The 23941-nt window shown below is 36.9% G+C and overlaps 1 protein-coding gene across 3 annotated transcripts; it reads left to right on the top strand.

Annotated features, from left to right (window-relative positions):
- The first annotated feature begins 49 nt into the window (after positions 1-49).
- ARMC1 (armadillo repeat containing 1) lies at positions 50-23941 on the top strand. Of its 3 annotated transcripts, none has more exons than XM_007426709.3 (7): positions 50-289; positions 1841-2037; positions 5638-5729; positions 12233-12422; positions 19094-19210; positions 19310-19384; positions 21712-23941. In XM_007426709.3, the coding sequence occupies exons 2-7, from the start codon at positions 1864-1866 to the stop codon at positions 21901-21903; spliced, it is 840 nt and encodes a 279-aa protein (XP_007426771.1). In that variant the 5' UTR covers positions 50-289; positions 1841-1863; the 3' UTR covers positions 21904-23941. The 3 variants fall into 3 exon arrangements, with proteins under 3 accessions (XP_007426771.1, XP_007426770.1, XP_025021498.1); XM_007426708.3 differs by having other exon boundaries at positions 1838-2037; XM_025165730.2 differs by having other exon boundaries at positions 1838-2037; positions 19310-19404; positions 21712-21887.

Here is a 23941-nt window from a genome sequence, read left to right as displayed (position 1 = left end):
AATGGAGGGGAGGCGCCTTTAGTTACAGCCAATCGCGTCTCAGGGATTGCAGTGGTGCCGGAGAGCGGCGAGCGCCCGCCTTGCTGGGTGAATGTTGCCTCGGCGGGCCGGTGGTTCCAATTCGGCTGACCTTGGCCGGGGCGCCCGGAGGTTCCAAGCGGCTTCTCTGCCAGGGTCCCGGTGTGCGAGAGCGGCAGCAGCGGCGACATTAGCCGATACGTGACTTGGAGTGGTCCTTCCTCCGTGGGGCGGGAGTATCAAAGCGCCTCCCCTTCTGCGTCCAATGAAAGTGAGGGCGGTAATGGGGATCTCTGGACCCGGGAGTAGGGCCGGAGGGGCAGGAAAGAGACGGGGAGTTGTGGTGGGAGCGGATTAAAGGCGGACGGGAAAGAATGCGCGAGAAAGATCATGGACGCTCCGACCTCTTCGATCCCCGGAGTTCTCTTAGAGATCTAAATTACCCTCCTCTCTAAGGCTAAGGATTTGCAATCGCTTGTACTGTCACCCGATCCCTATTTAGTCTGAAACAAGACTCAGCGGCACTGTTGGGTTTAGCATTGCAGCTCAACTCACTTTCTCTTAATCTTGTCCTGAGCAAACAGAAACCCAGACCTGGTAATTAGTTTTTAAAGCATTGATGAGTGAGGTTGCAATCCTATTTGGCCGCCTTAAAAACAGTGCAGTGATTTCATTAATATTAATGTGATCCCAGTGTATGAACACTGCAATGCAAGAAAGTGCAAGGACCAGGCCAGGGCTCTGCCAGGAGTCTAGTTGGGTTACTAACTCGACTGCATGGAAGCAAAAGAAAAGCTGCAAAGTCCAGTGTCCTAATTGGGATATATATTCTTAGAAATAAGTCCAGGGTACTTCTGGATGAATATGTATTGTGTTTGGACTTTCAGAATAATATTTTCCCTCTTAAGGATTCTGGAGTGGTATTTTATATGAAGGCTGTAACTGTGCTTGGAAGTAAGTCCTAGTGAAATTGCTAGGCTTCCAACTAAGTATCCATAGAACAGTAGTTTCAAATGCCAATTCTATGCACGCTTTCTTTAGGGTCCTATTTCCCATAGTTGGACTTCTGATTAGGGATTCTGTAATTTAACCCCTTTTTTGTGGAGAGGGGAGCGATTCATCAGACATTATTATCTGTATGAAGCAAGTTTTAAATGAAAGTCCTTTCTGATGTTTGTATGAGCTAGTTATCCATCTTTGAATTAAGTTATAATAAGTTGTAGAGCAGTACTCCTGTGATATTTGTGTAGTACTAAACAGATAATTTGCTCATATGTTACCATATAAACAGCACATATACATAACATTTCTTAGGACTGATCCTAAGTACGTGTTTTCCAAGAGACTTTCATAGCAACAAATGTTCAGATTTCCAAAGCAGTTTATTGTGATATTTCCTTATACCAGCCTTTATAATGTGTCATGTATGGAAGGTGCTGTGTTGCAAGAGCAGCTTAGTTTATTTAAAGAACAACAAAATTTTTAAAAAAATGCTATAAAATGTTAGGCAGCGTGACAAGTTTAACTAATAGAATAAATCCATATTTTAGTTCAGTAATTTCAAGTTCTTCACCAGAATTATTTTCTGCATACCTTAGTCTTGTTATGGTGTTTATATAGCATTGTAGATTCTGATGTAGGACTTCACAATTTTAAAATCTGACAGCTTGTTTTTTTTATCACGATTTAAACAGTGCAACCTTCCTTTCTAAAGAATGAGTTATATCAAATTATATTAAAACATGGCATGCAGTTTTGTTTCAGTAGTTATGAAATTACTTCATATCACTGTAGTTGTTAATAATAACTTCCCTTGTAGTAGAATCGTATGTATGACAAGGAAAAATGAACACCACAATGAATGTGGAGCCTGATGCGCTCACCGTAGTAAACCAGCTGAGAGATCTGGCAGCTGATCCTCTGAACAGAAGAGCAATTGTCCAGGATCAGGGATGTCTACCAGGCCTTATATTATTTTTGGATCATCCCAACCCACCAGTTGTCCATTCAGCATTACTTGTAAGTATTATTGGATACTTCATCTTGTAGCATTAAGGGTTTTGGGGGGTTATGGAATTTAAAATTTAAGATCTTAAATGGATATTTGCTATCAGTGCGTTTCCACTAATTACACTGAACTGTATTGCGACTACACATGGGGAAAATTGCCTGAATTTGAGAACTCTGGATGTGCTGAAACACCCATCAAGCGTTAAGCAAGTTAAACCCCTTATCTCACTGAGGCATAGAAAAATTGCTGAAATGAAGATGATGGGAAAAATTGTAGCAAGCTTAATATAGTTTAGAGCTCGTCTTCCTATATGGTCATAGTGATAGCAGCCAAAAAAAAAAAAAAATCTTACCTACTCAGTGCTATGCAGTTGTAGCAACCAAGTTTTTAGAAGGCAAAGTAACATTTGGAAATCTGTGTTTGCTCAGCATTTTGCAGCTAAAGTTAATTAATTATCATGTGAACATCAATTCCTCTCTTTCGGTTTGTAGGATATCCATTTTACTCAAGGAAGTTTTGTGGTATTTTTAGACTTATGTGATGGCTAGTCGTCACATATTGCCAGAATTGATGCACACTGTGGTACATGTTTTGAGCATTCACTACAGTATGTTCATTTTACTGCATGTTTCTGTGCTTAGAAATTCTGACCAGGTGCTGTCTTCTAGTGTATGCAGGGGTCTACAAGTAAGTTTCATGTGTCTTAGAAAAATAAGAGATGTTGTCACTTGCAAAATATAGATGCATGATATAATGAGGCTTGCAAGCATAAAATCCAACATGCTTGGGCCCAAATCAGAAATCTAATTTCTGTATTGCATGTTGGCTGTATTGCATGTTAGACCGATGTACATCTAGATTTTTTCTTATATTTTAGTATTTATTTTTAATTTATAGCACCACTTTTTCTGTACTTAGGGTAATGTTGTTCATCCCAAAAAGAAATAGTGTGCTGAGTATATATGTATGTAAATTATGACACTATTCTCAACAATAATTATAGTATAATATTTAAGTTAAAAGCAGCAGCATGCATGGCTGCTCCTCCATCATAGCTCGTCTCTGAACATGTTCAGGGACACTATGCTATTCTTAAATACATAGATTTGTATTTAAAATATAACATATGGCCTACTTAATTCATAGCAAATGCAGCTCCAAATGGTGTATGTTAACACAGTTTGGTCATTCCTTTCAGTAACATTCTGAGTTTAAAATTGCATCTTGCCTTTAGAGAAAAAGCTTGCTCCTGGCAGCTCCAGATTGCCTATATATTTTAGGTATTTCTTTGAACATGTATTTAAGTCTGGAATATCCTTGAAGGCAGAAGCAAATCAATGTAGTTTAATCATGTTGTTTTGATATGCTGTTCATGAAGGGCAGCAAGCCAACGTGGAACTACTATCAACAAATTAAACTGGCAGTTCAGAATTGTCAATAACTTGTCCAAGTTTGCTCACTCTCTTTCTTGGGATTTTCAAATTCCACTGATTGCTTTGTGATTCTAGGAAAAGATTCATAATTAGCATTGAAAAAGAAGAAAAGTCTAACTACATTCTGTAAGCTAACTCTGTGTGTGTGTGTGTGTGCGTGTGCGCGCGCCTTTGTGTCATTGTTGACTCTGGGCGACTGCCTGGACAAGTCCCTGCAGTTTTCTTGGCAAGATTTTGGAAGTGGCTTGCCATTGTCTCCTTCCTAGGGCTGAGAGAGAGTGACTGCCCAAAGTCACCCAGTTGGTTTCATGCCTAAGGCAGGACTAGAACTCATCGTCTCCTGGTTTCTAGCCCAGTGCCTTAACCACTACACCAAACTGGCTCTCATAAGCTAATTTAGTAGTTGATAAAATAAGCATAGTGTCCACTATAGGACCTTCTCTTCTGATCTGTAAGTGACATCATTTTTTTTCAACTGTTATAGGCAGATTCTTAACAACTGAAAATACTACTTCAGCAGAAAAAGATTTACAGACCTTATGATTTGCATCTGTTGAAATCTGGCTTCAAGCCTGGCTAGGGTACTGAGAGTCCTGGAGTGTATGTGGACTATTCCATTTCTTAGACTGAAATAGAGTCTCTGCAAAGATACTAGAACCTGATAATGTCTGTCTGATTGTGTCTTCATCCTGCCAGAAACCCACGTAGGAAATAATTGGATTTACTTATACAGAGCTTGATAGGAAAAATAGGCTCACTGAAGAAATCTCTTTAAGGCCAGGAAATTCAGAGTTCTTTTACCTTATGCAGCTATCATTCCTGGTTCTAACAATCTCTCTTTACTTAAAACAAATTTGAAAACAGTCAAGTCACATATCACATACTTGAGTTTTCTTTTCATTGCTTGGGTCACACCTGTTGTGTTCTTTTAACCCATCTTGAACATAGTTCCAGAATGATTAGCTGAGATCATGCTTGATCCTAAGTGATAGAACCATGTTTTACAAATAACAGCAGCTAGGTTCATCATGCGAAACCAGTATCAAAGTACATTCATAGTTTAGTATGATATGCGTATCTAGCAATTATTTTACTAGCTATCTTCAGCACTAGTTTATTACAAAGGCAAGATATGCAGTAAATACATTTGGGCAGTCTCCATTAGCTTTTGTTCAGTACAATTGGTCAGATTGCCAAGAGTTTTCTGTAGTTCATAAAGGTATTCTAGGGAATGCTATTTAGGGTATGCTATTTAGAGGTATACATCTGCTTGGAATTAGCCCCTTTTAATGATTTCCTTTTGGTATAGGATTATAGTCCTAGTTGGTATGTTTTGTAACATGATTGATAAAATAACATAAAAACATTTATCATATATTTATCACACTCCTGGTTTAAAAATAATGCTTTTGGTTTTATTGTATTTTGCATATACCTCAGTTGGCTTTGTAAGGGAAGTCATTATAATTTCTATCTTGATATGGTAGGGGAAGCTAAGGCTGACGTTAAAACGTATCATAGGAGGAACCCCGGAAATCTTCTGTTCCAAGCTCCTGCCCAGCACAGGAATCCTCAGACCATCCCAGAGAAATGGCTGTCCAATCTTTTCTTAAAAACCTCCAGTGATGGAGCACCCACAACTTCAGGAGGCAGACTGTTTCACTACTTAATAGCTCTCAGTCAGTTAAGCTTCCGCCCATTGGTTCTTGTGCTACCCTTGGGTGCTCTGGAGAATAATCTACATGTTCTGTCCTGTGATGTTCTTTCATATATTGGAAGACTGCTATCATGTTTCCCTTAGTTTTCTCTTCTTTAGCCTAAGTTCCAAGAGCCATGTTCCTTTAACCAGTCTTCATAGGATTTAGCCTCCAAGCCTCTTACCTTCTTTGTCTCTCTTCTCTGCACTATTTCCAATTCCTGTTCATTTCGCTCTTGAACTTGAAAAAGGGAGAAATTGTGTGAAATTGAACATGTCAGAATTGCCCATTCCTAGAGAGAGAAACATTTTTGATACTTTTCTTGGCAAGTATATGCTAATATTTTTAGCTTTATGTTCTAAGCATTAAACAACATATTTCCCAAACTTCTGAATTATTACAATGCATTTTTGAGAAGTATGAAAGAAAACGCTTAGAGTGGCTTTTGTTGGTTCGTTGATCCATTCCTTTCTAATAGGCTCTACGTTATTTGGCGGAATGTCGGGTCAATAGAGAAAAGATGAAAAGTGAACTGGGGATGATGCTGAGTTTACAGACTGTTGTACAAAAGTAAGTATAGACTGTTTTCTCTAGTAAATGTACCTAATTGTCTTTTCCTTTAAAATTGCTTTCAAAATAATATACAGAGCAATCAGCTGAATTATGAAGGTAATTTCCTTTTGCTGATTTCATACAAATGTGATCAATGAAGCTCTGTTTTAAAGGCAGCAGTGATATTGGTACCATGTAATTGGTAATAAATTCTAATTGGAGGCAAAAATAAGGAGAAATCACAGCAGTGAAATTATAAATGAAGTTTAGCAATGTTGCTTCAGTAAAGTTTCCAAAATGCAAGTGCTATGAAAAATGGTATTCCCAGCACAGTATTTTCAGAAAGATTTTGGTAGCTCAGAGGAGACTTACTTATTGAAGAGAGCTGTGTAAATGGCTATTTGTAATTCTGAAATCTTCAAGATACTGCTAGAGTTTTGCGTGAGGCATTACAGGTAGTCCTTGGGTTATGATGACAGTTGGCCCCAGAATTGCCATTGTTAAGCGATGTAGTCATAAAGCATGATGTCACATGACTGTGTCGCTTAGCGACAGCAGTTCTGGCAGTCCAAGTTGCTCTTGTTAGGTGAGGACCGCACTGGTTGTTAAGTGAGGACCTCATGTGACCACAACTTCTGACTTCCTGTTGGCTTCCCCATTGATTCTGTTTGTGGGAAGGCAGGGAATGTTGGAAATCACAATCACATGACCACAGGGATGCTGCGATGGTGGAACTATGAGGACCTGTTATAAGTACTCTTTGTTCAGCACTGTCGTAACTTTGAATGGTTGCTGAATGAATGGTTGTAACCCGAGGACTACCTGTATGGAGATCCTAAGAGATAGAAAGTTAGTCCCACTGTATCCACCTTAATCCCAAATTCAGCCAATCCCAGCATGGCCAATCTTAAGGAGGTCTCAGAATTGTAGTCCAAAGCATCTGAAGGGCATCAGGTTTTCTACTAATGTCCTAAATGTTGCTTTAGCAAAATATTGAGTTCATGCTATAAGGTACAAAAGTGCATTTTATGCAGTTGTTTTAGCTTATATTGTGTTCATCAGAAAAGTGATCCGTAAGTAGCTAAAGGTCAACCTTCATAGCTCCTTTGATAATCTTGAGTAACCTTACAGTATCTTTTTTTGTATTTTACACTGAAGATGCTATGGGGGAATTTAGATAGCTAGGAGCTTTTAATGCAGATTGGCAAATTAATGAAAGCCAAACTCTAATTATTTGGCTAGAAGCACTTCTTATTCCAAGGTAGTCTACTTTTGCCAGGATATGTTGAACTAAATCTAACACAGCTTTTTCCAATTTATTCGTTGCCTAAAATAATCAGCTAAATTAATATGTATTTAATTGCACAAGAATCCCTTTCAAGTATGTATCTCCCTTATCCATACTTCTGTAAACCTAACCATTTCCATCAGTTTTAATTTCATACAGCTTTAATTGCTTGTAGTTCCCATTAAATATCCCAAATTAGAAAAGTTTAAACTGATTATCTTAAATTGCCAGAAGCAAGGGGAGAATGATATCCTTCAATATGGTAGTACTATGAATCCAGAGTTCCTTGGTGGTAATAGAATGAAACCCCTTATATACTATGGCTATTATTCATGACAGCAGAGGATAATGAGGCAGAATGCACTGCCAATGGGTAGTAGGAATCTATTTTGAATCCAAAGATTGGATTTTGCATTTTCTTCATAATGTTCATATACAAATTTCTCTTAAGATGGTAAGAGAAATACAAATGTGACTCATACCTAGTGCTAAGCCTGGATTTTTTAAATTATGGTTTGCTAAACACGTAGTAGTATCTTGGTTTACATACAATTAATGTTAAGCAATATCAATTGGTCCACAATCATGATAAGCCCAAAACAGAGAAACTGCATTATGGATAACATTTTGTGTGACCCTGAGAATAGAGAGCTTTGAAGGAATAGGTATCTCCACTAACCACAGAAAGTTGAGACAAATTCCAAGATAACGTGTCTGATTTTAAAGCTGATTAAAGGCAAAGTTCAAGTCTTTGACTATTAAACATGACAGTAAACAATCTGACAGAATATTAGTTTTGAGGGAGCAAGAAAATTAGGAAATCATAACTTTGCTTTTAAAATTAGCTGTCTTGATACTCTTAAAAATTAGTTAATAGGCAGAAGAAATGACAGTTTAATCTGGCTGACACAGAGGATTCTTAATTATTATGAATATATAAATTTATAAATTTCAAGAATAGCATTGAAAAGAATAATATAGCAGCATCCATAAATAGTAGTGACTTGGAAGGCATGGCTGAGCTGTGATTTCATATGGGTTTTTGAAAAAGAAGTCTAGAGTTTAAAATTCCATTTTCAAAATCAATGATTTAATTTTACATAAGTAATTGAAATGCTTAAAATGGAAAGTAATTACATTATTGGTTTGGGGTCAGACTCTCCAGGAATAGAGGCAGGAGAACATTTCTACCTCCAGTTTGATACTACAGCCTTTTCAGTTTCAGATCTAACAGCTTATTTTCTTTCCTTCTCCTCTGAAAATGATTTGTAATCCGGGACATGACAGCAAAGTTCTGTAGGCTACTTGGAGAGTAAGTGAAGGACTATATTCATGTGTCCCTCCCCCTTAGTTTTATTATATGATGTATAGGAGAAAGAAGAAAATGAGAATTTGAAGAGGAAAGGAACTTTTTTCCCCCTATTGTATGTATAGCGATATTAGAGTACTCGTTACCTTTGAAAACTGAACACTATCATAAGGTACATAGAGCTTGGCGATAACCAGTTTGACCAATAATAATTTGTTCCTTTCAATGTTAAACCTTTACAAAAGTTTGCCATTAAAAGAAGATTCAACAAAGTACTGAAAAGATCTTCTATGAGTTTTGTTTGTAAAAAGAAAAAAAGATTTAGGCCAAATTAGTTGGGCAGTGTATTAACAGCTTATTTTCTTTCCTCCTCCTCTGAAAATGATTTGTAATCCGGGACATGACAGCAAAGTTCTGTAGGCTACTTGGAGAGTAAGTGAAGGACTATATTCATGTGTCCCTCCCCCTTAGTTTTATTATATGATGTATAGGAGAAAGAAGAAAATGAGAATTTGAAGAGGAAGCACTATCATAAGGTACATAGAGCTTGGCGATAACCAGTTTGACCAATAATAATTTGTTCCTTTCAATGTTAAACCTTTACAAAAGTTTGCCATTAGAAGCTTTGCTTCTAAAAGCAAAGATATGTTTTAAGTTTCTAATTTTCCTGTTGGTCACTGACTGAAATTAATACAGTTTAACATAATCTTTCTTATAGTACACTAAACCTTTTGATTAAGAACAAAGGCATTCATTAAAAAGAACACATTTGGGTTGTAAGTACATATCTCTTACAAAGAACAAACAAAAATTTCTGCATTAAGAATAGTTTGAAGTTTCTGGCAATAAAACAGTGATTTTGTTCTTTAAAATCTGAAGGAAATAGAGAAAATAGCAATTTATATTTCTAGTGAAAGCTTAATTGGTTGAAGAGAGGTAGCATTCTTTGATTTTGACTTCGTGGAATTCTTTGAAATTGATTGTAAACATTACGTGCATTCATCTTTGAGGTAGAAAGGTCATACATGCACATTGTACAGTGCAATATGGAGTTTAGGAATGCCGCTTTAGTTTAATTTTAATGTTCCTAAAGAAAAAGCAACAATGCCATCTACTGTGCCTGATTGGAACATACCTAAATAATTTTTTTGAGGATATAGTTCAGGTTTTGTTATGCAATTAAGACTGACATATAATAATACAGTCAATATTTATTTGCTTAGTAACAAAATATCTTGATTGCCAGAAGGGAATAATCAAGTTATTAACAGTAATGAAACTCATAAAATACTTATAATCCCCCAACTGAAATTTTCCAGGAACTGATATATGTCTTTGATACTTTCATAGCTATTTTGAAAAACCAGTTAAGCTTAAATACTCAGTATATGTTATATGAGTTTACACAAAGGTGCCATTCTAGAAACATGGAGAAGAGTTAAAATTATTCCTACAGTAGAGTCTCGCTTATCCGACATAAACGGGCCGGCAGAACATCGGATAGGTGAAAATGTTGGATAACACACACTAACGATTGAGTGTGGTTTAAAAAAAAACAAAAAACCCCGATCCGCTGTGCCTGTTGCAATCGATTTTTGCGTTGCGGCGCCGCACTGTCAGGAGCAACAAGAAAGAGTACACTCACGCTCGCAAACAAGCGGCACACTTTTCTCGTCGCCGATTTATGCGTGTTGTGTTTTTTTTAGGGGCGTCGGATAAGACGGAATGTCGGATAAGTGAAGGTTGGTTAAACGAGACTCTACTGTATACCAAACGAGCACTGTTCTGGCTAAATTAAAATAACCTCTAAGTATTATAATCCTATTTTCAGCAACATTGGGTTGCTATTTCTCCACTTTGTGGGGTGTATGTATGCTGGAATTCATTCATCACCTTTGTGATTTTGTGTTTCTCTACCAGAGTATGTATATAAAACATCTGTGAAATGCTGCTTTGGGCAAAGCGTGCATATACACCTACAGAAAATTCACATTTTTCTGTAGACACATATTTCAAAGCTACAGCCATCCTTTATGATAATATCCTCCCATAGTGTTCACCCTTTCTTTCTAAGAGTAATGTCTTCCCATCTTTGAGGCACCTATCTATCTTAATTCCTTCTGAAAGATAATCCAAATAATACGTTTTGATTATCCTTATTCCAAGGCTAAGCACTACTTATCTCAAATCCTGTTATCTGACTTTACTCTGAATGGAAGCAATGTTAGCAAGAATGGTACTGACTAGATATCATAACCATAGATATATATGGCCTATTCTGTTGAAGATGGTATATCATAACAGTGTAATAAAGGGTGTCATGTTGTGTGTCATGTCAGAATCTAGTTGACTCCATCAAGCTCTGCAGCTCAATACAAACACTCATTAGTAGTACTGGAAATTGTCAGGTCTTCCTGCTAAAAAACACATGTTTTTTTAGAGGGTCCTGTGTGAAAATGAAGCTACAGCTAAATAGAACAATAAACAATATAATTATAATATTTTATCCAGATACTCATACATAGGCACAACATCCATAGTTTAAAACAACAAAGGTTCAGGCTGGACTCAAGAGGAATTTCCTGACTGTATGAGGTATTATTACCTCATGTATACATATTTTTATTATCCCACCAAGCATTCTTTTTCATATTTCCCATTAGTTTAATTTTGGATTCTTCTGTATAACACAATTCTACTCTGTTCCAAGCAACTTCCACATCCTTTTTCCTTACGTTCAGTTCCCCAGACTATTAGGTCAGTCATGCTTTTAGATTTATATTCATTCCTTTCCATGTGTACATATAAATATACTTACGGTTAAACAATGTGTTAAACAATTTTTTTCCTAAGCAGACCTTCAAAGAGTCACATTTCTAATTTATTGTTGGATCTCTGAATGGTCCAATAGCTTTTTCTGAACTCTTTCATTGTGTTCTCGTCCATCCATTCAGTATCAGCTACCAGAATGTTTTTCCCCCTGTATTTCATTCATTCATAATATTGCACATTTCCCCCCCCCCCAACTCATTTCTGGTTTTTCCCTTACTACTATTCACTGGAGAATATCATGCAACTATCGCCAATCTATGAATTCCTTCTTATGCACCTACAATAACCTAGCTGATACCTTATATTTTCTGACATATATGTTAGCCCTTTCATTCATAGCTAAACCTATTCCTTCACTGTATGTGTTCATCAACATTACTCTATAAGCATAGGCCATCTTTAGCCTGATCTATTGCATCCTTCCCTTTTCTTTTAGTTTCACAGACATATAAGCTATTTTTCTTTCTTTAACTTCATTTGTTAACTCATGCTCTTTATTCCTTGCTCCCCTGACATTCTAACTTGCCATCTTCATATGCATGGTCATCACCAAAGACTTCATGGATATTGACTTTGGCTGCGCATCATGGCTTTGGTCAGTTGAGATTTTCAATAAATTAGAAGATGACTTAGCCTCATATTGGCATCTTGTTTAACTTATTAATTTCTGTGCCACTGAATCTACCAGAGGCTTACAGTGGTTTACAGTTAACTACTACATTCATAATACAATATTAAAAACATAAGCTAATATAATTAATAAAATCTAAACATAATTATATCAGGCAATAAACCATTAAAGCCAACAAGCACAATAAATTAACAATAATGACAAAATTAGTCACCCAGTTCTTTCTGGAATAGCTCTGTCTTTGTCATCTTCTGGAAAGTCATTAGGGAAGGAATCTCTTTTGTAAGCTGTTTTATAAAACTAGGGGTCATGACTGAGAAACAGTCTTAGGAGCCGTAGCTCTCCTTACATTGTAGAAGTAAAGAACAAACAGGTATCTTTTCTGGGAGAATTGTATATGATCTTGTATTAAGAAAAAGAACATAATATATCTAAATAAATCTGAATTTGCTTTGCCTTAGGACCACGACACCTGGAGAAACAAGACTATTAGCTTCTGAAATCTATGATATTCTTCAGTCTTCCAATATGTCTGACATGGACAATGTGAACGAGATGAATTCTCGGCGTCGAAAAGCTCAGTTTTTCCTTGGAAGTACAAATAAACGTGCTAAAACAGTAGTTTTACATATAGATGGCCTTGATGATTCGGTAAGTAGTTCATATAAGTTTTGGAGTTTACAACTCACGCTGGAGTATGAAAGTGTGAGAGGAACAACTGTTTTGTATAAGTGTATTCCACGTATGTAAATGAGACATAATGTGTAAGTAAATATAAATATAATTAACCTGCATTAGGACTGTTTTCCAAGTCTCTTGGGTGTGACTAATACATAGGAATTGCTTGTAATGAACATTTTATGGATAACTTTCCATTTCCTAGGAAACTAACCTCTGAAATATCTCTGAATATATAAACTTACTGATCTGTGTTCAGCCACTTTAGGGCCTGGAAGCGAAATGCTTGGATAAGGATTTGGACATATGTAATAACAATGGAAATCTATAGGAAAATAGTGAAGCAGGCCGACTAGCCTGCCAATCAGTCACCTGGCCAGTTACACATTCTTCCAGAATATTCTTTGCAGGTCCATGTTTTGATTTCCAGTCCCTCCTTTCCTCAACAGACACAAATGTCTGCACTGAAAATCTTTGCTGTTCACTAGGTTGTTTGTCCTCTGACACCTTTTCTCCTTCTGAAAGCCTTGAGGTTCTTCTGATTCTTTCCTTATGGTGACACTCTCCTGTCCCACTTTCATTCCCCTGCAACTGGTATTTGGAGGCATAATACTCCCAACCTGGAAATATCTTCAGGACCACTAGCCCTTGATATACCAGTCTTGTGTAATTTTTTCCAAGCCTCAGTGAAAACCATCCAAGTTAGTGGCCATCACCATATCTTGTGGTAGTAAACTTTAATTATGTGTTGCATGAAGGCATGCTTTCTCTTGTTTATTCAATATATCCTTCCAGTGAACTTCATTGAATGTCCCTGTCAGTCACCTTTTTCCCAAGCTGCAGTATTCTAGCTTTTATGATAAGAAATGTGTATGAGCCACCTGATATTATGATCACCCTCTTCTAAACTTTTTCCAACTCTTTTTCCAAATGTTCTGACTACAACTATACACAGTATTCCAGATATGGACATATCATAGATTTGTATAAGGTCATTACAATATGGCACTTTTACTTTCAGCTTCTTTCCTATTATTCCCTCGGATGGAATTTCCCTTTCCTTGATTTGTCATCTTCATAGAGGTGACCACTATAACTCCAAGATCTTTTATCTAGTTAGTTACAAACAGCTCAGATTCTTTCAGTGTATATGTGAAGTTAAGTATATATATATTTGCCTCCATGTGTAACACTTCATACTTACTTAAATTCAATCACATTGGCTATTTGGTTGATCATTTGCCCTGTTTAGAAAGCTCTTTCTGTAAGCACTGCTTACAACATAAAGTCTTGCAGGACTCTATTTCTTGCTTCCATCCATTGAGAAAGTTGCCCTGCTTTTTGTTTTTAAAAGTCCATTAAAAGACAGATCCTCTTATGCTATAATTCTAAGTTTCCTGAAGAACATTTATTGAGAGTTTATCAAAGCTTATAGAATGTCAGAATAACTTCTATAAATTTATTCTCCATTCCCCTGTAGAAAATATCCAAGGGCCATGTTTGGCTTTTTATGGCTACCCAGAAAAATGTAAACCTGTTTGAACAGGTTATTCACAGTGGCCTTTAGGTTTCTGTATTTCAGTTCTATAGCCATTGTAAATTATTACACCTGATTTTTTGTTGCATTGCCTTACATTTTTGTCAAGTCAGCCTGTTAGAGATGCACATTTACAGATAATTCATCTTTACTAATAAAGGCAATGGGTGATAATCTGAATAATAATGAGCATGCACAATATGGGAGTGTGAATCAGATGAAGTCTGATTTGAATTGATCCAAATTGTTGAAACATGTTGAGTTCAATTTCCAAATGGTTCCAAAAAAGGTTTCTGCACATGTGCAGAAGCATTTGAATTGTTTGAATAGATTTGAAGTCATCTCATGTGTTTAATGATTCAACTTTCTAAACTGATTCAGTGATTTGATTGACTCACCCTCAGAATGAATCTTCAAATCAACTGTTTGCTCGGACCAAATATAGATTCATCCCTACACTTCTAGAATCACATTTCTCTTTCAGCTTTCTTTCTCCTTCCCTCTTTCATTAAGACAGGTCTAATTAGTTCCCCTAATTTTGCCCCTATTATTGTAATTAACTTGGTAATTTAACTGTTCACCCATTGGTGTGTCTCAGTTTTTTCTAAAAGCTAAGAAAATACTGTGGAGCCCTTGGTGCTCTCTGAGCTTGGTTGTTTGCTTGCAGGTGTTTCATTACCCAACTAGGTAACATCATCAGTGCAACCCTATACTCACGCTGATGAAGTTATCTAGTTGGGTAATGAAATCTCTGCAAGCAAACAGTCAAGTTCAGAGAGCGCCAAGGACTCTGCAGTTCAACCCTGAGCTACCTATGTTCTCTTCTGTTGCAAGGAAATACTGCCAGATTCTCTTTTGTTTGCCAATTTAAATGCACATTGTTTTTTAAAATGGTCTGGGGTCAGCATAACTTAGGGCTTCTTGTGTATTTTCCTAAAAAAAGCTTGTGCAGATCTTTACAATTTCACTCCTTCAGCTTAAGGTAAGGGTAATTGCTTCCAATAGATATATAAATTGCTTCTAATAGTATCTAAAAAGACATGCAACTATCTGTTATTCAAAAGCCTTCCTGCCCTTCCCCTTCCCCCCTTCCCCCCTCCCTCCCTTCTTCTCTCAACAACTTACAGCTATTAAAATAATGTAGTCTATATTGACATTTAAAAAGAAATAAGAGGGGGCAAGGAGCTCATGAGAGTTGCTGTTAGCAGCTCATCTTCTTACTCCCAAAAGGCTTCCTTAGCATACCAGTATACTCATTAAATGTAAAAATAAAAATACATATAAGAAGTTTTGGGAAATGTTTTCAGAAACATTTTAGTTCACTTCTGTTTGTAAAGACTTGATGAATGAAAAGACTTCAGTTGCTGCCACTGTCTGAAACTATAGTCAGAACCTGCAGCAGTTCTGAGTTTCTGGAAGTTTTTTTTAATGCAGATAACTTTTGTATGTAAATGAGTTTTTACTAATGTAATGATTTGACAGTGTTTTTTCCTAAGAATTATTAGGAATTATTAGGAATTTACCATAACTTTTTCTCCCATTAGAGTAGCAGTTGAAGGCTTAAAATGATCTAGCATTGTTTTGTCTTCAGAATCTCTAAAGTACAATAATAAGCTGCATTTTATCTTTCAAACACCATTTCATTTCAGAGTCAATTCAGATGTTTAAAGCTTTCCGTATATCTAACTTGTATTCTAGTGTATAAAGGGAACATTTTGTCAGCACTCCTCCTTACTCTGTTTTTCTACGAACTATTTTCTCATATGAATATTTTTCTCATAAATATTGACTTCTGGTTAGGAGAAATGATAATAAAAGAAAGGAACCCTGAACTTAAGATGATCTCCTCCCAAAGAAAGAGTATACAGAAAAAATTGTAACACAGATGAATACCCTGTTCAATGCCCAGCCTCCCCATCTTGGGCACCTAGGATTGTCAACTCTAGCAAAAATTAATCCTGGAGATTCTGCCCCCCCTGCACCCCAAATATATGCACATGACACATGTATATGTGCATGCATATATTTATGTGTATAATATATTGTATATAGGGAGAATGAAGAGTAGGACCCTGATGCTTACCTATATAACAACACCCCATAAGTTAGTGTGGAGAGTTGTCTGAACCATTCAAACAATTCAAATGTAACAGAAAACTCTGATTCCTACTGCAGGAATAAACCTCAGGTTAGCATGCTCCCCGTCCTCTACAATGAACTTATTGCAAGCATCCTGAGCATTGCTTCCCCTTTAAACAAATATTTCTCTGCAAAAACTGAATCTGAGTAATTAATTTGGTAGAACTTCAGTATACTGTAATACCAGGATCTGAAACTATAATTTGATAATCTTTTGTTCAAGCAAACCATAACTCCTAGAGGCGAGATCTTATGGGGAATTGCATTTTGGAAATGTAAGAGTGTTTACAAAAGTGTCTAATCTGGTAATGTAGAAGAGATAGGCAGCATATAAATTTAATAATAAATAAAAATCAAGTGTCTAATCTGGTAATGTAGAGGAGGAAAAAGCATGGTTTGAGATGCATGCAGGCTCACTCACATGGCTGAAAATCACGACTCCATAAGCTCTGCTGGCTTACTAGGGTGTGACCAGTTCAAATACAAAAAGAGGCTTTTTGATAGAATTCAAAACTTGGTGTAGGAGGCCTGTGGACGACATAAGCTAGCATATAAGATGCTATCCTTCAAACACAATATTTGTTTGTCTAAATAACAAGCTGAATACAAGCTTGGCTATATTGATGCGCTTCTCTGACTTCTCTGTTGATGTTCATTAAAGTTCTTGAAGTCTGCTATTCCTTTACATATGCTAGCAGTATACTTACGTCCACTTTAGGAGGCAACTTAATTGTTTTGTTGTGAGAGACTAAAAGTATTAAAGTATGCTTTGTAGAGTTTAAGTAATGATCAAGTCTCTCAATTCTGTTTTTTATTATTCAGAGTATTAAACGCTACAATTAAAACGATAAAAACTAATACAAACTAAAAAGAAAAGAATAAAAAGAAAAAATAGAAGGTGCAGAGAAGAAGAAAAAATAGAAAAATAGAAAGAAAAATAGAAAAGAAAGAAAAAATAATGTAAAGAAAAAGAAATCTATAAAGAAATGACTTCCCCCTTCAACACAAGTATAAATAGTTTTAGCAATTTATCGCCTTCTCTTAAAATACAACAAATTTCTTGTTCCCATATCCCATCTCTTATCTATAAACAAATCCTTAAAGCCTCGTTGTTTCAGTCCTTTCAGCAAAAGTCTATTAAGGGTTACCAGAGATAACAATATATCTATTTTAACCTTGATCAAATAAACCAACTTTATATTCCTCCCTTTTACTTAACAATGTCGATCTTTAGTGTCATCAAATAATGTCCTAGAACTTGGTTTCTTTTCATTTTTTCTTCATCCCTTCTCACAAAATTCTTCAAAGCTTTAACAAGCCTCTTTTGTAAATCCAATATAGGAAAATTATCCAGGTCACTATCTTGGTTTGTTATTTGTATATCCCTTTTAGTTATTAAGACATCAGCTGGTTTCTTTTTTATGTCCAGTGTAGCATCTTTTTCCATATCATTCTTGTAGCCTGTCATTTTTAAATCCACTTTCAAATCAGTCTCAATCTTGTCAGGTAAAACTTGTTCCTCTTTCATAACATCTTTTAAACATAGTGTATGTATAGAGGCAGAGACTTTTAAAATTAAGTTCATTCTAAAATATCCTTTAATATGTCAAATGTTAAAATATTTTGCTTCATTCTGTATTAGTAAGTCAAATTTAAGTGTTCTTCTCCTTTAATTGGAATCTTTAATTCTTTCTGGTTCCCTCTAGTGTCCAACTTTCAAAGCTTCATCCTATCATGTTTTTTTTTAAAGAATCCAAAACAAAAGCATTTTCCCACAGGAAGGATTCTTATAAAATCTTATTTCAGATCCATCTGGACCCTTAGTCCATTTGTAACTTTCCATTAGAACCTGTAATGTTCTAATCACCCTTTTGCTGTTTGTTCCTATCTATCTATCTATCTATCTATCTATCTATCTATCTATCTATCTATCTATCTATCTATCTATTTATTTATTTAAAGGCCTTAAACTTGTATTTAAAACTTCTTTCACTAAGGATTGAAGGAAACTCACCTGGTGTTTCCAGACTTGTCTAACCAAAGGTTCCTAATAGCTGAAAAGCAGTTAACAGGCAATTTCTGAAAGTGACTAGTAAAGGAAGTATGCAAACCCAGTGTTCTTAAAGGCGTCAACCCTGGTTTGGGTAAAGATGGCATTCCTTTGTCTCCCAGAGCTCTAAACCTGCCAGAGACCACTGCCTTATGGTCTCCTCATGAGGAGCTACTGTCTGGAGCACTTGTAGATGATCTCAAGTGCTCTCCTTGTCGGGAGAGGAATTACGAAGAGCTGGTCTACTTGCCGGCTCTTCATTCTGCCACGGTCGTTAGCTCCACTTTTAGCAGAGCTGCCTTCAGTTCACCATTTCTTCCCTGGAAGTCCCTAAAAGCATTAAAGCATGTTGGGGCAATCCAGAGTTGGTGGAACTAGCACAGGTCACTGTTGAGTTATTGCATAGCAGAGGCACTGCCATTTGCTTATAGTATAAGATGTGCTTGTGATTTTGTAAGCAGACATTGTCAGTTGACATCAGAATTGAGTTGTGTAGTGCAATGATGTTCATGAGCTGCCACAGATAAGGAAGCTGAAGGATGTAACAGCTGCTTTGATGCATTCAGTCAGTATGGATACAAGATGTCTGATAAATAGCAACTTAAACACTAACTGCTCATCAGTGAGGATTTCAGTCAGTCAGAACTAAACCACAAGAGACTGTTTAGCTGATCATAACAAAGAAAAGCTGCTTTGCTTTTCAGCACTTTCCATCATTATTCACAGTTGATTTCTTCTTAGTTTGCCTTCAAGATGTAAGCAGAAATGTTACCTTTTTATTTTCTTACAGCCAAATTCAAAACAATTCTTTTTGTTTAAAAATGTTGTCCCACTTGTAGAGCATCACATCCATGTATGTGTTAACTTCATGTTGTTTACTTAGTGTTGGCCCATTAAATGCATCTCTTTAATTTCCAGTCACGGAGAAACCTGTGTGAAGAGGCCTTACTGAAAATTAAAGGCGTTATCAGCTTTACATTTCAAATGGCAGTTCAAAGATGTGTAGTCCGAATCAGATCAGATTTAAAAGCAGAGGTAAGCGTTTGCGGTGGTTTGCTTTCATCATCTTCAGCTTCAGGTAGAGATTTCTTAATCCTGCTCTTCTTAATTGTCTTCTTTTCCATTTTTGTGTAGGCACTGGCAACAGCAATAGCATCCACCAAAGTTATGAAAGCCCAGCAAGTTGTAAAAAGTGAAAGTGGAGAAGAGGTGACAGAACCACCCACACTGTAAAAGCATGTGTTAGAAGTGTTGGCAGTAAGATAACAACAACAGCAACCGTAATAGTAGTGTTTTCATTGGATGTAACAGTAATCCAGCACTTGCATACATGAGATTCTAGGCAAATGAATTCTCCTATCTGCTTTGTGCGCCAATATCTGCATAATAGTGCAACAGTATGTGTGGATAAGAGAAGCTTCAGGTGTGGAACTTTCCATGCCAACTATGTATGGATAGCCTAGTTCTACCCTAGGTTTAGCATCATAGAATTTTTATGCAGTTAAGACATTATCTAAGCTTTTGGTTCAAGACTACGCAGTCTTTTAAATTACACTAACTGAATTAGGCAAAAACATTGGGGACACTATCTAATGCATACAGTCAGGTCCAGAAATATTGGGACATCGACACAATTCTAACATCTTTGGCTCTATACACCACCACAATGGATTTGGAATGAAACAAACACAATGTGCGTTAACTGCAGACTGTCAGCTTTAATTTGAGGGTATGTACATCCAACTCAGGTGAACGGTGTAGGAATTACAACAGTTTGCACATGTGCCTCCCACTTGTTAAGGGACCAAAAGTAATGGGACAGAATAATAATCATACATCAAACTTTCCCTTTTTAATACTTGGTTGCAAATCCATTGCAGTCAATCACAGCCTGAAGTCTGGAACGCATAGACATCCCCAGATGCTGGGTTTCATCCCTGGTGATGCTCTGCCAGGCCTCTACTGCAACTATCTTCAGTTCCTGCTTGTTCTTGGGGCATTTTCCCTTCAGTTTTGTCTTCAACAAGTGAAATGCATGCTCAATGGGATTCAGGTCAGGTGATTGACTTGGCCATTGCATAACATTCCACTTCTGTCCCTTCAAAAACTCTTAGGTTGCTTTTGCAGTATGCTTTGGGTCATTGTCCATCTGTACTGTGAAGCACCGTCCAATGAGTTCTGCAGCATTTGGCTGAATGTGAGCAGATAATATTGCCCAAAACACTGCAGAATTCACCCTGCTGCTTTTGTCAGCGGTCACATCATCAATAAATACAAGAGAACCAGTTCCACTGGCAGCCATACATGCCCACGCCATGACACTACCACCACCATGCTTCACTGATGAGGTGGTATGCTTAGGATCATAAGCAGTTCCTTTCCTTCTCCATACTCTTCTCTTCCCATCACTCTGGTACAAGTTGATCTTGGTCTCATCTGTCCATAGGATGTTGTTCCAGAACTGTGAAGGCTTTTTTAGATGTCGTTTGGCAAACTCTAATCTGGCCTTCCTGTTTTTAAGGCTCACCAATGGTTTACATCTTGTGGTGAACCCTCTGTATTCACTCTGGTGAAGTCGTCTTTTGATTATTGACTTTGACACACATACACCTACCTCCTGGAGAGTGTTCTTGATCTGGCCAACTGTTGTGAAGGGTGTTTTCTTCACCAGGGAGCGAATTCTTCGGTCATCCACCACAGTTGTTTTCCGTTGTCTCCCGGGTCTTTTGGTGTTGCTGAGCTCACCGGTGCATTCCTTCTTTTTGAGAATGTTCCAAACAGTTGTTTTGGCCACGCCTAATGTTCTTGCTATCTCTCTGATCGGTTTGTTTTGTTTCTTCAGCCTAATGATGGCTTGCTTCACTGATAGTGACAGCTCTTTGGATCTCATCTTGAGAGTTGACAGCAACAGATTCCAAATGCAAATAGCACACTTGAACTGAACTCTGGGCCTTTTATCTGCACATTGTAATTGGGGTACTGAGGGGATATCACACACCTGGCCATGGAACAGCTGAGAAGCCAATTGTCCCATTACTTTTGGTCCCTTAACAAGTGGGAGGCACATGTGCAAACTGTTGTAATTCCTACACCGTTCACCTGAGTTGGATGTACATACCCTCAAATTAAAGCTGACAGTCTGCAGTTAACGCACATTGTGTTTGTTTCATTCCAAATCCATTGTGGTGGTGTATAGAGCCAAAGATGTTAGAATTGTGTCGATGTCCCAATATTTCTGGACCTGACTGTATATTTATCCCCACGCACGTATCACAGAATAGATAAAATGGCATAACTTACTCCATTAGTTGAACGGTATACTCATTAGCATGAAGAGAAAAAAATGATAAATGTTTAGCTTTAAAAAAAAAAAAATCCAGAAAGTCATTTTTTATCCTTTCTGCTGCTAAAAGTTAAAAGGCTATCTAAAAGCGATTGCACAAATGAATGTTGCCTAGCTGAAAAGCAAGGGCAGATTTTGTAAAATAACTTGTGAAGTTCTATGATACATGTTTCCTGTGTTCCGTTTTGTGCAGATGTTGGTTCCTTTCCAAGATACTCCAGTAGAAGTGGAGCAGAATACTGACCTCCCTGAATATTTGCCAGAAGATGAAAGTCCTTCAAAGGAGCAAGACAAAGCGGTGTCCCGTGTTGGATCACACCCAGAAGGGGCAGCCAGTTGGCTAAGCACAGCTGCAAACTTCCTTTCCAGGTCCTTCTATTGGTGACTTTGAATCAAGGCTGAAGGACTGTGCCAACCAACAGGGGGTAGTTTTCCATTATTTTGGCGAACTGCTGAGTGAAATTTGCAATAAGTTATCACAACAGATTTTTTTAGACTACACAAAATATATACTGTGTTTTACATTTTATTGGACATTCTGGCCTTTTGAGCAGTCAGAAGATGGAGGCCTCAAATCAATGTTTGTTCATTTCCTCCCCTCCCCCCTTTTTATGTTTTATTGCCTCACTTTTTAATGTGGGTCCATGATCAACCAAACATTTTTGAATTTATAAAGCTTTAAGTTAAAATTCATGATACATAGACACAGAGCCCACTCAACACAAATGTCAGGACATCTGTGCAAGGAAATTATTAGCTCTGATTTTACAAAGATTGAAATGCCTTTTTTTTCTTTTCTTTTTGGCCTTATTTCAGATTATATATTTCAACTGGAAGGCTCTAGAAGGAAAAAAAGACTGATTTGTTTGCAAGTTATTTTATTTTGTTCACCTTTTTTCAGAGCCAGTATGTCATGCTCTATTTGTAGGACTGTAAGGAGACTTGAACTTTAAACTTGAGGTTTGTTTTTTTAATTGTCAGCCCATAACCACTTTCAATATGAACTTTTTAGTAATAAGAAGTTAAGACAGAAACGCATGTGTATTTATACAGTAAATAATCTGCTGTAAAAATGCTTCTAATGAAGGCTGTGACTTTCTATGTATGACAAACTATTGATTGGAGTTTAGGTCATTAAGAAGATTAGTTTTCACAATTTTTACAAATTCCAATTTGCTCCCATGATATTTTGTCTGTGGTAGGAAGTGTGGTGGTTGAATTGAAAACAAGTTGAGTTGAAAGCTTAAAATCTAAGATTATGGAGAAGGAATAAGAAACAGAATGCTGAATATGCCATTGTGCCCCATTCTACATTTTAAACATTTTGGCTTGATGGAAATCATATATTATTCTTACTGCCTTTTTAAGAAGCTGCTGTCCTGTGTCAGCAGGGCTGATATCTGGAGCTGTGTGATAGTTCATGTCATGTCACGTCAGAGCCAGGAGCAGGGCAAAACTAGTGCCTGATGTCTAGGGTTGGGGAGGGGGCATCTTTGACGATATGAGGAGTCCCTAAAAGTGCACTATAGCTAGTTGGTTAAAACCCCATACTTAGAGAGCATCATCTTCTGGTATTGTAGCCCATTTAAGTTCTAAGGTGTTTGGAACTTGTCTGCTTAGTACCCAGTAATGATAAAACAGGTGATGTTTCAGTAGGCAAAATGTTGAGAATAGCAATTAGGTTATTGAAATTTTGGCTGAGATTTTTCTCAGTTTGTTAGAACAACTGCTACTTTGCACCACAGGAATATTGCTGAGGAATTGCAATGCCGTTCAAAATTAAGTCCCTTGTGAATCATTTTGTGCTGTGGTCCATACAGATACTGACTTTTTTGAGGCAAAGCTTTATCCTTTGGAAGATCTTATATTTGTCTTGCACAGTAGCAGCAATTAAGTAGCATCAGGAAACTGTCATTTAAATGAAAATAATGTGCAAGGGAGAGGGATTATCAACTCCCCAAAATAACCTAAAATTCACCTGAATGTAGCGTCCTTTTAAGATGAAGAGCTTACTTTCAGATTAGATTATTTTCTATTTTATCATATCTACTTTATTTGGTTAAAGTTTACACACACAGAATACAAGCTTTCTATGGCATGTATTATAATCAATATGTATTACAAAGCATATTGCTGTCTAGAATGTTACAATACCAAATGTGTTTGCAAAGATCTCTGCTGTGTAACCATGGATGCAATGTTTACTTTTCATTTTAACATCTTTCTCTACATTTTGCATTGCTGCACACCCTCTTTACTACATGACACATCTCTTTGGGTATTAGTGATTCAATACTAGTAAATACTAAAACGTGTATTTGGTTTGTAGGTATGCTTTTTTTGGTCAGTACTGCAGCTGTCCCAGTTAATATATCTGTAAAACAGATTTTGAAAAACTGTAAAATAAAATGTAATATAATGAA

Source organism: Python bivittatus, unplaced genomic scaffold (assembly GCF_059951505.1).
Source record: "Python bivittatus isolate LINGU-HERP-01145 unplaced genomic scaffold, Pbiv_v1 ctg000840_np1212, whole genome shotgun sequence".
In the NCBI taxonomy this organism is placed as follows: Eukaryota; Metazoa; Chordata; class Lepidosauria; order Squamata; family Pythonidae; genus Python; species Python bivittatus.
The sequence above is the reverse complement of the archived record's forward strand: the minus strand, read 5'-3'. Positions and strand labels throughout refer to the sequence as shown.